Source organism: Podarcis tiliguerta (genome assembly GCF_965153285.1).
Source record: "Podarcis tiliguerta genome assembly, chromosome: 5".
NCBI lineage: Eukaryota > Metazoa > Chordata > Lepidosauria > Squamata > Lacertidae > Podarcis > Podarcis tiliguerta.
This window is the reverse complement of record NC_139538.1, coordinates 19,382,902-19,397,384: the sequence shown is the minus strand read 5'-3', so window position 1 is coordinate 19,397,384 and position 14,483 is coordinate 19,382,902. Positions and strand designations below refer to the sequence as shown.

The 14,483-nt window shown below is 46.4% G+C and overlaps 1 protein-coding gene across 5 annotated transcripts in view; it reads left to right on the top strand.

Moving 5' to 3' along the window:
* Positions 1 to 125: 125 nt before the first annotated feature.
* Positions 126 to 14,483, top strand: part of B3GALNT1 (beta-1,3-N-acetylgalactosaminyltransferase 1 (Globoside blood group)) — a gene marked incomplete at its 5' end in the record, with an annotated part of 42,835 nt that continues 28,477 nt past the window's right edge. The window contains one exon of one of the 5 annotated variants that reach the window (XR_014511748.1): positions 126 to 1,953. Coding sequence is in view for 1 of the 5 variants with exons in the window: in XM_083442356.1 (XP_083298482.1) it covers positions 9,346 to 9,509 (164 nt within the window). Of the gene's footprint in view, positions 1,954 to 9,345; positions 9,510 to 14,347; positions 14,460 to 14,483 lie in introns of those variants that run through there. The other 4 variants (XM_083442356.1, XR_014511749.1, XM_083442357.1 and 1 more) reach the window with 4 other exon arrangements.

The following is a 14,483-nucleotide window of genomic DNA, read 5'->3' as shown; positions in this document are numbered from 1 at the left end:
AGTACCTTGTTGCTTCTTCTTTCTCAAAAGTTGTTTCGTTCAGTTGACGATGATCATTTTTGCCGCGTCTGCCTTTCTCTGTTTCTCCAGTGAGCAAAGGCAGAAGAAACAGAAGGCCAGGCTTGCACTATGTGAAAAGAATAAGAGCATTTATGCATTTGTTCTCCGACTTTATCGCTGTTGCACTGTGCAAACAGAATGTGATTAAAATATAACCTTAGCTGCCTAGCTGGAGGGTGGAGTTTAATTGAACAGTCACATAAGCCAAAGGTTGACCAGTGTCACAACTCAGGTCCACATAATGACCATATTCTTGTGTTCTGGGGTATTCGTCTCTCTTACTGTGTAGGTGGGTGTAGTTTTGTAATGCATGCTCTTAATCTGCCTTAAACTAACCCTGTAACTTTCTTAGACTTTGCTCATGCCACTCAAACCAGGGATGGTGAACCTCAGGCCCGGAGGCCAAAGGTTCTCTCTTTGGGACAGAGGTAACTTGGCTGCTGTATTCCATTCACTGGTAACCTCCAGATTGGATTATTGCAATGTGCTCTACACGTGGGGTGTGATGGAAAAGTTTGGTTTTGCTGGGCCGGTTGAGTCCCCAAGTGTTTTCTTTTTCCCTGCCAGCAAATGGTTAATGTAATAATAATATTATAATAATTTATTATTTATACCCCACCCGTCTGGCTGGGTTTCCCCAGCCACTCTGGGCGGCTTCCAACCAAATTAAAAAAGAACATAGTGTCAGACATAAAAAACTTCCCTAAACAGGGCAGCCTGCAGTTGTCTTTTAAAACTAAAATAATTCTTTATTGCCTTGACATCTGCTGGGAGGGCGTTTCATAGGGCAGGCGCCACTAAGGTTCCAGAGGAGGGTGGGGTTTAAAAAGGAGAGGATTTGGAGAGACAGAGAGGAGAGAGAGAGTTGATTCTGGGTCGAAACATCCACTATGAGGGAAATATCACAAGCTAGAGAAAGGAGTCTCTGAGTTTAGTGTGAAGGACAGTGTGTGGTGTCCTGTAAGAGTAATTAGGCCGGGAATTAACTGGGAGGCTGAGCCAGGAGAAGTAGAAGCTTTAAAGAGACAGTCTACTTAGGTCTCATTCCAGTCAGGAGGGGAGAGATTCTGCTACAAAAAGAGAAGACTCCCAAACCATTTAAGAGGGGTGTGGTGATCCCTTTGGGTCTGTTACTTGGAGTACCTCAGGAGTAGGGTTGTCTAAGGGGTGTGTAACTGACAGAAAATACCACTGTGTTTAAGAACCAAAGTATTGTTTAAGAACCAAAGTATTAAGCGGCAACAGCTGTGCAACATCTGAGAAAGCATTGAAGTGAAATAACATCATAATCTGAAGTATCCTGTTTCACCCACTTGTGTCATAAACTTCCTTTGTTAAATAAATTCTTTTTTGGTTTTTTTGAACAAATCCTGCCTGAGACTCCAAATTATTAAGTTTTCTCTCACGTAAGTCCCCCAAAAGATAATATGAGGTAGTCTGTGGGAATTCGTGGAGGAGGTGGGTGCACTATATTTCAGTGAAGTAAGGGCCCAATGGCGCCATTGAGTCGTCCCATGGGGCTCCCCTGAAAATGACTCAGAAGCTGCAGCTGGTCTGAAACACAGCAGCCAGATTACTGATCTTCCTCAGCACTAACATGTGGCCCCCAGAAGAGAATGTGGCCCTTGAGTTGAAAAAGCCAGACCCCACACACCTTAAACAGCTGCAGTTATCAGGCATGTTTAAACAGTTAAACAGAATAATCTATCACTGCCCTTTGCCCCTTGTTCTCCAAGAGATCTGCGAGAGATGAAGACTGATACCCAAGTGGTCATAGGTCAGGAAGCTATCGGAAAGCAGGGTGAAGCAAGACAGCGGCAAATAACCAAAACACGATAGTTCACTTGGAAGAGCTGGAGGACTTTGCTGAGGATCTGTCACCTCTATCAAGGGGTAAGCAAACCAAGAGCTTCCTGACTTTTGCAGACCGGCTTAGAATTACCCAGTTTAAAAACTATTCCTACAACATCTGTTTTTAGAGATGTAAGGACTAAAAGCTAAAACTGCCAGACTTCAGCCTGCAGGTGCAAAATCTGTAGAAGCATCGCCACCAGGTTTTGCTTAAAGTTACTTATTGTTTCCCAGCTTGAGCTCAAGGTAACCATTCCTGCCAATTTGTAGTTGGTTGTGCACAGCTCTGACTGGCTAGAACCAGTATCGTCATTAAGTCAGCTCCCCAGATGCATTTCCCCACTATTTTAGAATTTGTTATAGTTTATTATCAGTACGTTGGAGTAATATAATAATTCTACACTTAGCCTCTAAAAATACAGGGGATACAGGACAGTGGTTAGAGGGCTGGGCTAGGACCTGGAAGACCAGGGTTCGAATCCCCATTGGGCCATGAAGCTCACTGGGTGACTTTGGGTCAGTCATTGCCTTTCAGCCTTACCTACCTCAAAGGGTTGTTGTGGGGATTAAATGAGGAGAGAGCACCCTGAGCTCCCGGGGGTGAGGATATTAAATAAATACATACATATGCACATACTTAGAACACCTGAAGTATGGAGAGAGGGAGGAAACAACTGATTGGTTCTGCATTCAGTTCACTCATTAATACTTCTGTCACTTGTATTCCAAACTCAGGATGAAGCCTGGCTCATGGTGGGGGTGGAAAGTAGGGATCCACTGTGACTACTTTTCTTGTTCTTCAAATATTTCTATGTGCCCTTAACAGGCCAGACTGTCTCCACAGTCTCGTTGCTGAGCAACAAAGTGCAGAGCTCAGTGGAGTGGGAAGCCAGCCAAACTAGAAGAGTCTTTGAGATCTACTTGCCTGGGCACATCTGAAGTCAGATATAATAATAATAATAATAATTTATTATTTATACCCCGCCCATCTGGCTGGGTTTCCCCAGCCACTCTGGGTGGCTTCCAAAAAAATATTAAAATACTGTAATACATCAAACATTAAAAACTTCCCTAAACAGGGCTGGCTTCAGATGTCTTCTAAAAGTCTGGTAGTTGTTGTTCTCTTTGACATCTGGTGGGAGGGCATTCTACAGGGAGGGTGCCACTACCGAGAAGGCCCTCTGCCTGGTTCCCTGTAACTTGGCTTCTCGCAGTGAGGGAACCGCCAGAAGGCCCTCGGTGCTGGACCTCAGTGTCCAGGTAGAACGATGCGGGTGGAGATGCTCCTTCAGGTATACTGGACCGAGGCCGTTTAAAGGTCAGCACCAACACTTTGAATTGTGCTTGGAAACGTACTGGGAGTCAATGTAGGTCTTTCAAGACCGGTGTTATATGGTCTCGGCGGCTGCTCCCAGTCACCAGTCTAGCTGCCGCATTCTGAATTAGTTGTAGTTTCCAGGTCACCTTCAAAGGTAGCCCCACGTAGAGCGCATTGCAGTAGTCCAAGCGGGAGATAACCAGAGCATGCACCACTCTGGCGAGGCAGTCCGCAGGCAGATAGGGTCTCAGCCTACGTACCAGATGGAGCTGGTAAACAGCTGCCCTGGACACAGATTTCATCTGTGCCTCCATGGACAGTTGTGAGTCCAAAATGACTCCCAGGTTGCGCACCTGGTCCTTCAGGGGCACAGTTACCCTATTCAGGACCAGGGAATCCTCCACACCTGCCCGCCTCCTGTCCCCCAGAAACAGTACTTCTGTCTTGTCAGGATTCAACCTCAATGTTAGCCGCCATCCATCCTCCAACCGCCTCCAGACACTCACACAGGACCTTCAGCGCCTTCACTGGTTCTGATTTAAAAGAGAGGTAGAGCTGGGTATCATCCGCATACTGATGAACACCCAGCCCAAACCCACTGATGATCTCTCCCGGTGGCTGCATGTAGATGTTGAAAAGCATGGGGGAGAGGACAGAACCCTGAGGCACCCCACAAGTGAGAGCCCAGGGGTCTGAACACTCATCCCCCACCACCACTTTCTGAACACGGCCCAGGAGGAAGGAGCGGAACCCCTGTATGACAGTGCCCCCAGCTCCCAGCCCCTCAAGATGGTCCAGAAGGATGTTATGGTCGATGGTATCAAACGCCGCTGAGAGATCCAGCAGAACTAGGAAACAGCTCTCACCTTTGTCCCTAGCCCGCCGGAGATCATCAACCAGTGCGACCAAGGCAGTTTCAGTCCCATGATGAGGTCTGAATCCTGACTGGAAGGGATCCAAATGGTCTGCTTCTTCCAGGCGTGCCTGGAGTTGTTCAGCAACCACTCGCTTAATCACCTTGCCCAAGAATGGAAGATTTGAGACTGGGCGATAGTTGGCCATCGTGGCTGCATCTAAAGATGGTTTTTAAAGAAGCGGTTTAATAACCACCTCTTTCAACGGGTCTGGGAAGGCTCCCTCATGGAGGGAAGCATTCACCACCCCACGAAGCCCATCTCCCAGTCCTTCCCGGCTAGCTTTTATAAGCCAGGATGGGCAAGGATCAAGGAGACAGGTGGTTGGTTTCACTCGTTCAAGCAGCCTGTCCACATTCTCGGAGGTAACAGATTGGAATTGATCCCACGCAACTTGACTAGACAGGACTCTAGCACTCTCCCGCCCCAGCCCTGCTCCCACGGTGGAGTCTACCTCTTCCCGAATCTGAGTGACTTTATCTGCAAAAAACTTTGCAAAATCATTGCAGGAGATCATGTGGCCCGTACTGGCCCCCATGTAGCAGGTGGTTCCGCTAAATTGCGAACCACCTCAAAAAGTCTCCTGCTGCTGTTTTCTGCAGATGAAAGTCTTCTTCGCCGTCACTACCGCCACTTGGTAGGCTCGACATTGAGCTCTAACCCGTGTCCGGTCAGCTTCAGAATGAGACAAATGGGTAGATAGCACAGTTGTGTTGCCTCCACAAACCAGCAAGAAGACCCTTGACAGCTTTCAGCAGGGGGTGTTGGTCTTGCCACTCCACCACCTTGCAGTTTCCTGCTCCTTCTCACAGATTCATCCTCATGCGCCTTCCTAATCTGTCTGTTTTGCTCAATCTAATCTTGCAACAAAGCTTGGTGTCTTCCCATCCCGTCCCATTTTCAACAATTTGCTCTGGTTGATTCTGGAACTTGGTGCTCACTTCCTCTTAGAGGCTAAATCACATGTGACACAGACATCCTGGTGCAGTGTGTTTTTTATATATATAAATGAAAAGGTGGGGAGAGCTAAACATTTGATTGCACCTAAAGTGCTGGTGGGGGAAATGCTTAATACTTTCCTGGGAATTAAGAAGATGGTGACATTAGGTTCTTTTGTAAGAACGTATGGATTTATGGATGCATGGATGTTTTTGTTATTATTTTATCACTTTTGTTAATTTCTTGTGTGTGTTTGTTAACTAACTAATAAGAAGCATATTTTTTAAAAGAACATGAAAAAATACATACATACATACATACATACAGATATCAATACCATAATAGAGTATGGACGCTACTATCTTCTAGCTCCACTTCCCACTCAATATCTCTCTCATCCTCCTGGCTTTTTTACTCAGATATCCATCCTGGCTCCAACATAGGGCTCAAAAGCTCACAGGTCACCCCAAAATATGTCACACTTACAAAATTCAGTAATAAGACAGTCCCTGCTCCATGGCAGACCCAGTACATTTTGTCATTTGAGGCAAAACAATAAACCACACACACCCTGCCACCACCGCCTCCTCCTTCAGAGACCCACCCTGTGTGCTGAAGGAGGAAAGGGAGCAAAAAGAGCTCAAATCTGCCGCCAGAGTTGCCTGCCTCACCATGCCTCATAAGCAGGCAGGCCCTGCCGTGCCCTTTGACTTACAACCTACAACAGATGATGTACAGGAAAAAGGGATTGAGAAGGAGGAGCACATTGGAATATAACTGGACTTAGAATGTCTGTCCAAGGGCCCGTTTGGATGTTCCATAAAGGTCTCTTCCCTATTCATAGGTTGTGCTTCTTCTTACACAGTGAGAATATCCTCCAACATTTCACTCGTGAAAACAGGGACATCATATTCAATAATATTAATAATAATATTTATACATTGCCCATCTGACTGGGTTCCCTCAGCCACTCTGGGCAGCTTCTGACATATATAAAAACATAATAAAACATTTAAAGAGCTTCCCTATACAGAGCTGCCTTCAGATGTCTTCTGAAAGATGCTTAGTTACTTATCTCCTTGGCTCGGGGATTGCATAACTCCATACCCTCCAACATTTCTGATGAAACTAGGGAAATCCTAAGGAAAAGATGACGCAACTTTGAGAAGAAGAAGAAGAAGAAGAAGAAGAAGAAGAAGAAGAGTAGTTTGGATTTGATATCCCGCCTTTCACTCCCTTTTAAGGAGTCTCAAAGCGGCTAACATTCTCCTTTCCCTTCCTCCCCCGCAACAAACACTCTGGGCAGCTCACAATAAAGTATTAAAAACAATACAGCGTTAAATATCAAAAACTACCCTGAACCTTCAGATGTCTTTTAAAGATAGGCTAACTACTTATTTCCTTCACATCTTGGCAGAAAGTGAGGAGGAAGTAAAGAACCTCTTAATGAGGGTGAAAGAGGAGTGTGCAAAATATGGTTTAAAGCTCAACATAAAATTAAAAAAAAAACTAAGATCATGGCCACTGGTCCCATCACCTCCTGACAAATAGAAGGGGAAGAAATGGAGGCAGTGAGATATTTTACTTTCTTGGGCTCCATGATCACTGCAGATGGTGACAGCAGTCACGAAATTAAAAGACGCCTGCCTCTTGGGAGAAAAGCAACGACAAACCTAGACAGCATCTTAAAAAGCAGAGACATCACCTTGCCAACAAAGGTCCGTATAGTTAAAGTAGTGATGCATGGAATTGAGAGCTGGACCATCAATAAGGCTGATCGCCGAAGAATAGATGCTTTTGAATTATGGTGCTGGAGGAGACTCTTGAGAGTCCCATGGACTGCAAGAAGATCAAACCTATCCATTCTTAAGGAAATCAGCCCTGAGTGCTCACTGGAAGGACAGATCCTGAAGTTGAGGCTCCAATACTTTGGCCACCTCATGAGAAGACTCACTGGAAAAGACCTTGATGTTGGGAAAGATTGAGGGCACAAGGAGAAGGGGACGACAGAGGACGAGATGGCTGGATAATGTTCTCGAAGTTACTAACATGAGTTTGACCAAACTGCGGGAGGCAGTGGAAGACAGGAGTGCCTGGTATGCTCTGGTCCATGGGGTCACGAAGAGTTGGACACAACTAAACAACAACAAGGAAAAGCGAGACATTCCGTGATCAAATCAGAAACCGTGACGGTTTGTTCCATGGCCTGATGTTTATCAGTGTGTAACACAGAGGTGGCACCAGTTAGGAGGACAAAACCACAGTTTAGATTTGACTTGCAGCGATGTGGGCCAGAAGTAAAGCAGCAGGTTGGGGAGCAATTACTGATTTCTAATTAAATCCAAGGCTGAGGCTATGGGAGAAACAAGACCTCTTTGGCAGGTCGGTACTGTGAACACTCCATTGCAGGCTCAGGTTGTATATATGTGTAAATAAACCCTATACAGTGGTACCTCGGGTTAAGTACTTAATTCGTTTTGGAAGTCCGTTCTTAACCTGAAACTGTTCTTAACCTGAAGCACCACTTTAGCTAATGGGGCCTCCTGCTCCCGCACCGCCGGAGCACAATTTCTGTTCTCATCCTGAAGCAAAGTTCTTAACCTGAAGCACTATTTCTGGGTTAGCGGAGTCTGTAACCCGAGGTACCACTGTATCATACAGACACCAGAGACTCCGCTGTGCCTCATTGCAAAAGGAAACATAAACCCTGGGTCTGCGTCTGAAACCCCTGCAATCTTGCACCGCTTGGAGAGGCATGCAACAGTATGTTCTGATTAAAGGATGTTTAAATATTCCTGTTCAAATTCTTACTGTGTTATCTTATAGCTGAAAATGGCTTAGAAGCTGTTTTGGCACATTAGTGGTACATATCAAAATAAATACAATCTGATAGGGTGCAACAGAAGGAGAGAAAAAACCAGCTCCCTGGAAAAAGGGGGGTGGGAAGTTGACAAAAATAAGAGAAAAGACTAAATTGTGTTAATAGAAACGGAGAGTTGGAAGGGACCCAAGGGTCATCTAATCCAGGCTTCCTCAACCTCAGCCCTCCAGATGTTTTTGACCTACAACTCCCATGATCCCTAGCTAGCAGGACTACTGGTCAGGGAAGATGGGAATTGTAGTCTCAAAACATCTGGAGGGCCAAGTCGAGGAACCCTGATCTAGTCCAACACCCTGCAATGCAGGAATCTCAGCTAAAGCATCCATGACAGATCGAACCTGGATGTTGTAAATACAGTACAGTGTTTTGGCTGTATATGTTAAAAACGTTGAAACATAATTGAAAAATAAATACATAAAACCTAATATTTAGGAATCAGTTATATGCTAAACTGTCCTGCTACTCTTACTGAGTTTGTCTTCATCCTATACAGTGGTACCTCAGGTTACATACGCTTCAGGTTACAGACTCCGCTAACCCAGAAATAGTGCTTCAGGTTAAGAACTTTGCTTCAGGATGAGAACAGAAATCGGGCCCCAGCGGTGCGGCAGCAGCAGGAGGCCCAATTAGCTAAAGTGGTGCTTCAGGTTAAGAACAGTTTCAGGTTAAGTACAGACCTCCGGAACGAATTGAGTAATTAACCTGAGGTACCACTGTATTCTGATTCAGTTCTCTGAGTGCTGTTGCTTATGTAGCCACAATGACGCCAGCCAAAGGGAGGCACTGAGATGCATTGCCAGAACTGGAGTAACCAACTCGTTAAAGTACAAAAAAACCCCCCAACCCCAACCTAAAAGTTCTAAATAAAACATGACACACCTTGCACTTTCTAACAAGCCTAGGTAAGGAATGAACATGTTCTGTACCCACGCAAAGAATGCTGACAGGAAGAGACCCGTAAATCAAGTGGGAGGGATAAAAAATGGAGTAGCCGGGAAAGAAACACCCAGTTATATAAAAGGCTGCCGGGAAGGACTTTGCTTTCCTTGCTAGCTCAGCTTCTGCTACGACTTGAGCCTCGCGGTTATTTCTCCCCTTCTAGCGCAAGAAGCATTTGAAGCGCAATTTTTTAAAGAGTCGCACAGCGATTGCCTTTGATTCCGCCACCCCACCCCCACCCCGTCTCCACTTTCCATTGCCTACGAAAGAAAGCACGAGTTTGAACGATCACGAACTTCTGCCTTTCCCTTTAAAAAACAACCGAAACAAAGAAACTTTCCCCGATTCACTTGCCGAGAAACTGCGGCTGCTACGCGAAGCAGCGCGAAGCGATCAGGAAATCCGGCCTGCAAGCACAGGGGTCGCTCGCCGAGAACTTGCACATGTCTGACTCGCTTGCGTCTCTTTCTTCTTTCTCCGGGAAGCCATCGCCGGCCGGAAAGGAGGCGCGATTGCCATCTGGGTTTTGCTGCAGACCGGCTGGAGTGAGCGGGATCCGGGCCCGGAAAGCAGAAGCGAGCCGGCGGAACTTTCGGAGAGGTTGGCGGTAAGAAAGGAGACGTGGGTGGGGGAAAGATGGGGGAGGGCGCTTTATGCTGCTTTCAATCGTCTTTCGGGGTGGGGGTAGGGTAGCTCATGAAATCCGCATTTTCCTGTTATCCCGAGCGATTGGAAACAAGGACAAGGCTCCTTGCCTTTGGCTCCCGCAAGTGGCGTAGCGTGGGGGGTGCAGGGGTGCCGGCCGCACCGGGCGCAACATCTGGGGGTTAGGGTTAGGGGGCGCAAATCCACGGGTTAGAGGGCGCAAATCCACGGGTTAGGGGGCGCAAATTACTTGCCTTGCCCCGGGTGCTGACAACCCACGCTACGCCACTGGCTCCAGCTCTCTGAAACCTAAACAAGCATCGAAACAACAGGGGGAGTCTTGCGGCAGCGCCTTAAAGGCATAACGGGATTTTGTGTACGCACCGTCGGATGCCTGGGTGAGCGGCAGCCTACCAGTCAGATTTATAGACAGGGAAACATCGAATGGCACTGGGAGGCAAGGTGATGGATTTCCAGAGCATAAGAAGTTCATTAAACAAGCATTTGCAGGAGTGGGTTGGTGATCCGCGGTCACCAAAGCTCAGCCACGCCCTACGATCTGCCCTGCGCAGATAAGAGGAAAAATCGGGACAAGGAGAGCCCCCCAGGATGGACGGGGTTGCGCTGCAGTCTGTGGGTTTGTAGATTTGTAGGGCGACCGTCCAACCACGTGCAATGCAGGATTCTCAACGGACGGCTCCATGACAGATAGCCACGTGGAGGGAGATAAGGAAGGGATGGCTCATCAGTGGAAGATGGGAAGTGGCTCAAAATGGTTAAGGGTCGGGATGAGTATGCAAATAGAGTTTGAAACTGAAAGTGTGTACAGTATATAGTACTGAGGTCAAGCTGCCTCTTAAAATGGTAAACAAACAGTACAACATCCACACAAAACCAGAGGTGGACTTTGGCAATATTTCACAATATGGGGCTCTCTTGAGTGGCAAAATGGATCTTCTCAATAATGGGCCTTCTCTATTTTGCACCCCCTCGGCTCAATTGGCACCCTGTGTGGGGGAACCGCCTACACAGCCCTAAATCTGAACAAAACATTCCCCATCTTGGAAAGCATTTGCAGATACTGTACTGTATTAGATTTCAGGATCTGAACTGCGGTGCAATGCTCCAGATGGTCAAGCTGTGCTGGCTCTATTTCTGCAGGAATAGTGTGGTACAGGAATGGGGATCTGTTGGCCTCCAAGTGGTGGACTGCAACTCTCCTCAGCCCCAGCCAGCAGGCCCAAGGGTCAGGGATGATGGGAGTAGTCCAATTACTTCTTGATGGACTCCAATGTCATCAGTCCCATCCAGCAGGAAGCCACTGTGCTGGCTACTTTTTCTTAGTTTGATGAGAAACACCCACCTATTTTAAGGTGTGCTGTCCTGCCTTCAGTTATTTCATGAGTCATTCCAGCACTTTAACTTGGCAGGGATGAAGTCTTAGAAGGTGTGGTGTGGAAAACAGTGCAAAGCTTTTGCTGCTGTCTAGTTTCCTCCATGCCCAAGGATCACATTTCCTCTCATGCCAGGGACAGATAATAGATTCAGATGTCATTCATTATAGTCCTAACAATGCAGTTGGTTCAGGTTCTATAGCCGGTGCTTTGGGGAAAAGCTTAGCGCGACTCATTCTAAATTAACCACTTTGGATTCATGTGATGAAGCAAAGATTTGTTGCGGTTCATATCCAAGGTTTATGTTTTACCCCAGCTTGACTTCACTTGTCTCTTCAAGTTAAAACATTATTGCTTCCTGTCCTCCATTATCTGCAGGCATTTCTGCACAGACTTGAAGAAACTCATCTCTTTCTTTCCCTCAACCAAATTCACCCAATCCCATTTCCTTTAATATCTCCTTCTGTTCAATGCACCAAACAGAATTTTCTGCATATGACATACTTTGGTAGCAAGCATTAGCTCTTTTCCTGTGCTTTTATGAGCATCTTGTTCTTGCAGAGGTTACCAGGTCTTAGGGTTTGTCTCCATGCCACAAACTTGCAGATTTTTGCAGCTCAAGTTGCTATTAAAGGCACAGGAACAGGCAACGCTGACCTTTCTCTAGACACCTGGTAACCCATTACCTAAATTAATCAATCTCCTTTTCTTTGTTTGAGAACAGGAACTCCATGCTGTTCTCTAGCTTACTTACAATGGGCCTCCTGAACCAGAAGTCCCATAATATTCAACTTTTTATGTCATTTATTGCATTTGTATACAGTGGTACCTTGGTTTGCAACCATAATCCGTTTTGAAGGTCCGTTTGTAAACCAAAACGGGACGCGGGTGGTGCTGTGGGTTAAACCACAGAGCCTAGGACTTGCCGATCAGACGGTCGGCGGTTTGAATGCCTGCGACGGGGTGAGCTCCCGTTGCTTGGTCCCTGCTCCTGCCAACCTAGCAGTTCGAAAGCATGTCAAAGTGCAAGTACGGTAGATAAATAGGTACCGCTCTGACGGGAAGGTAAACGGCGTTTCCGTGCGCTGCTCTGGTTCGCCAGAAGCGGTTTAGTCCTGCTGGCCACATGACCCGGAAGCTGTCTGTGGACAAACGCCGGCTCCCTCGGCCAGTAAAGCGAGATGAGTGCCGCAACCCCAGAGTCGGTCACGACTGGACCTAATGGTCAGGGGTCCCTTTACCTTTACCTTGTAAACCAAAACAGGTTGTAGCCCAAGGCGCGCTTTCGCCAATGGGGCCTCCAAAAGAATTTTGTTTGTAATCCCCCAAAAATGGGTTGTAATCCAAAAAAAGGTTGCAAACCCGGACACACACTTCTGGGTTTGACGTATTTGTAATCTAACACGTATGCAAACCAAGACATATGCAAATCAAGGTACCACTGTACTGCCTTTCTGCCAAGGCACCCAAGGCAGTTAACAATTTAAAAATACTAAAACAAATAAATTATATGGACTCAAGGGCATCCTGATCAAATTTGCAGATGACACCAAACTGGGAGGGGTGGCTAACACCCCAGAAGACAGGATCACACTTCAAAACGACCTTGACAGATTAGAGAACTGGGCCAAAACAAACAAGATGAATTTTAACAGGGAGAAATGTAAAGTATTGCACTTGGGCAAAAAAAAATGAGAGGCACAAATACAAGATGGGTGACACCTGGCTTGAGAGCAGTACATGTGAAAAGGATCTAGGAGTCTTGGTTGACCGCAAACTTGACATGAGCCAACAGTGTGATGTGGCAGCTAAAAAAGCCAATGCAATTCTGGGCTGCATCAATAGGAGTATAGCATCTAGATCAAGGGAAGTAATACTGCCATTGTATTCTGCTCTGGTCAGACCTCACCTGGAGTACTGTGTCCAGTTCTGGGCACCACAGTTCAAGAAGGACACTGACAAACTGGAACGTGTCCAGAGGAGGGCAACCAAAATGGTCAAAGGCCTGGAAACGATGCCTTATGAGGAACGGCTAAGGGAGCTGGGCATGTTTAGCCTGGAGAAGAGGAGGTTAAGGGGTGCTATGATAGCCATGTTCAAATATATAAAAGGATGTCACATAGAGGAGGGGGAAAGGTTGTTTTCTGCTGCTCCAGAGAAGCGGACACAGAGCAATGGATCCAAACTACAAGAAAGAAGATTCCACCTAAACATTAGGAAGAACTTCCTGACAGTAAGAGCTGTTCGACAGTGGAATTTGCTGCCAAGGAGTGTGGTGGAATCTCCTTCTTTGGAGGTCTTTAAGCAGAGGCTTGACAACCATATGTCAGGAGTGCTCTGATGGTGTTTCCTGCTTGGCAGGGGGTTGGACTCGATGGCCCTTGTGGTCTCTTCCAACTCTATGATTCTATGATTCTATATAAAGTATAGAGTGACAGAGTCCTCTCAGAGTGGCTGGGGCCAACGGGGCATGCTCCCTGGCCTGGTCTCCCTCACTTCTGAAGGTGGGAAAGGGCTGCTCTGAAAGTTCTCTTAGGATATTGGTTCTTATTAGGAGACAGTGTTCTTTGCTTCCTGGCCTTCTTGGTTCCTCCTCTCCCCCACCTGCAGCCCCAATCACAGACCCACTTTGAGGGCAGAACTGGATAGTGAACTTCAAACAACAGCCTTTTCGTGTGTGTCAAAGTTGATCAGAAATATACAGGGCAGGATCTTTGCAAAAGGGAATGCGTAGATACCAGGGCAAAAAACTATACCACATATGAAAATTAAAAAATTAATATGCTAAACTAATGTTACTGCAAGGGCATTTTCAACTTAATGAAGAGTCACCCTGGAAATGGGGAGTAGAAATTGGAGTGAAATAATTAGCCTGCCTTGGCAGACTAGTCCTTACCACACCCACACACCAAGGCTAAAGATTCTGTAACAAGCACAAATAGAAAAAAGGTGAGTGCTGGAGACACATGTTGCTTCTTTAGATTTTGCTGAGATACTCTTCTGCCAGTTGAAATCCTTTTTTCAGACTTCAATGAATCTTCTTGGTCTTCTCTTTGTGGGATAACCAGCCTCATATAACCTGTTGGTTGAGTCTCATTATTGCATGAAGGGGTTAATACCATAGAGCAGGCATAGGCAAACTCTGGCCCTCCAGATGTTTGGGACTACAATTCCCACCATCCCTAGCTAACAGGACTGGTGGTCAGGGATGATGGGAATTGTAGTCCTAAACATCTGGAGGGCCGGAGTTTGCCTATGCCTGCCATAGAGTAAGCTGTCCTACCAGGCACTCTCCTTATCTTAGGAGGAAATAGGTAATCAAGCCTATGTTCCCCCGCAGTCTACCTAAGAAGTTCAGTGTGTGAAGAGGTTTGAACTGGTTAGACCACATGGCTCCCGCCAGCCTCTCTTGAGTTCCTATACCAGTAATTTAGGAACCTGCCCTGCTTTGTAGCTAAGCCAAAGTTTACTGCCTGTGCAACTTTCAGAAGCACATGAATATGACCTTTGAAGCATTGGTAAGTAAACAATTTTTAAACTTA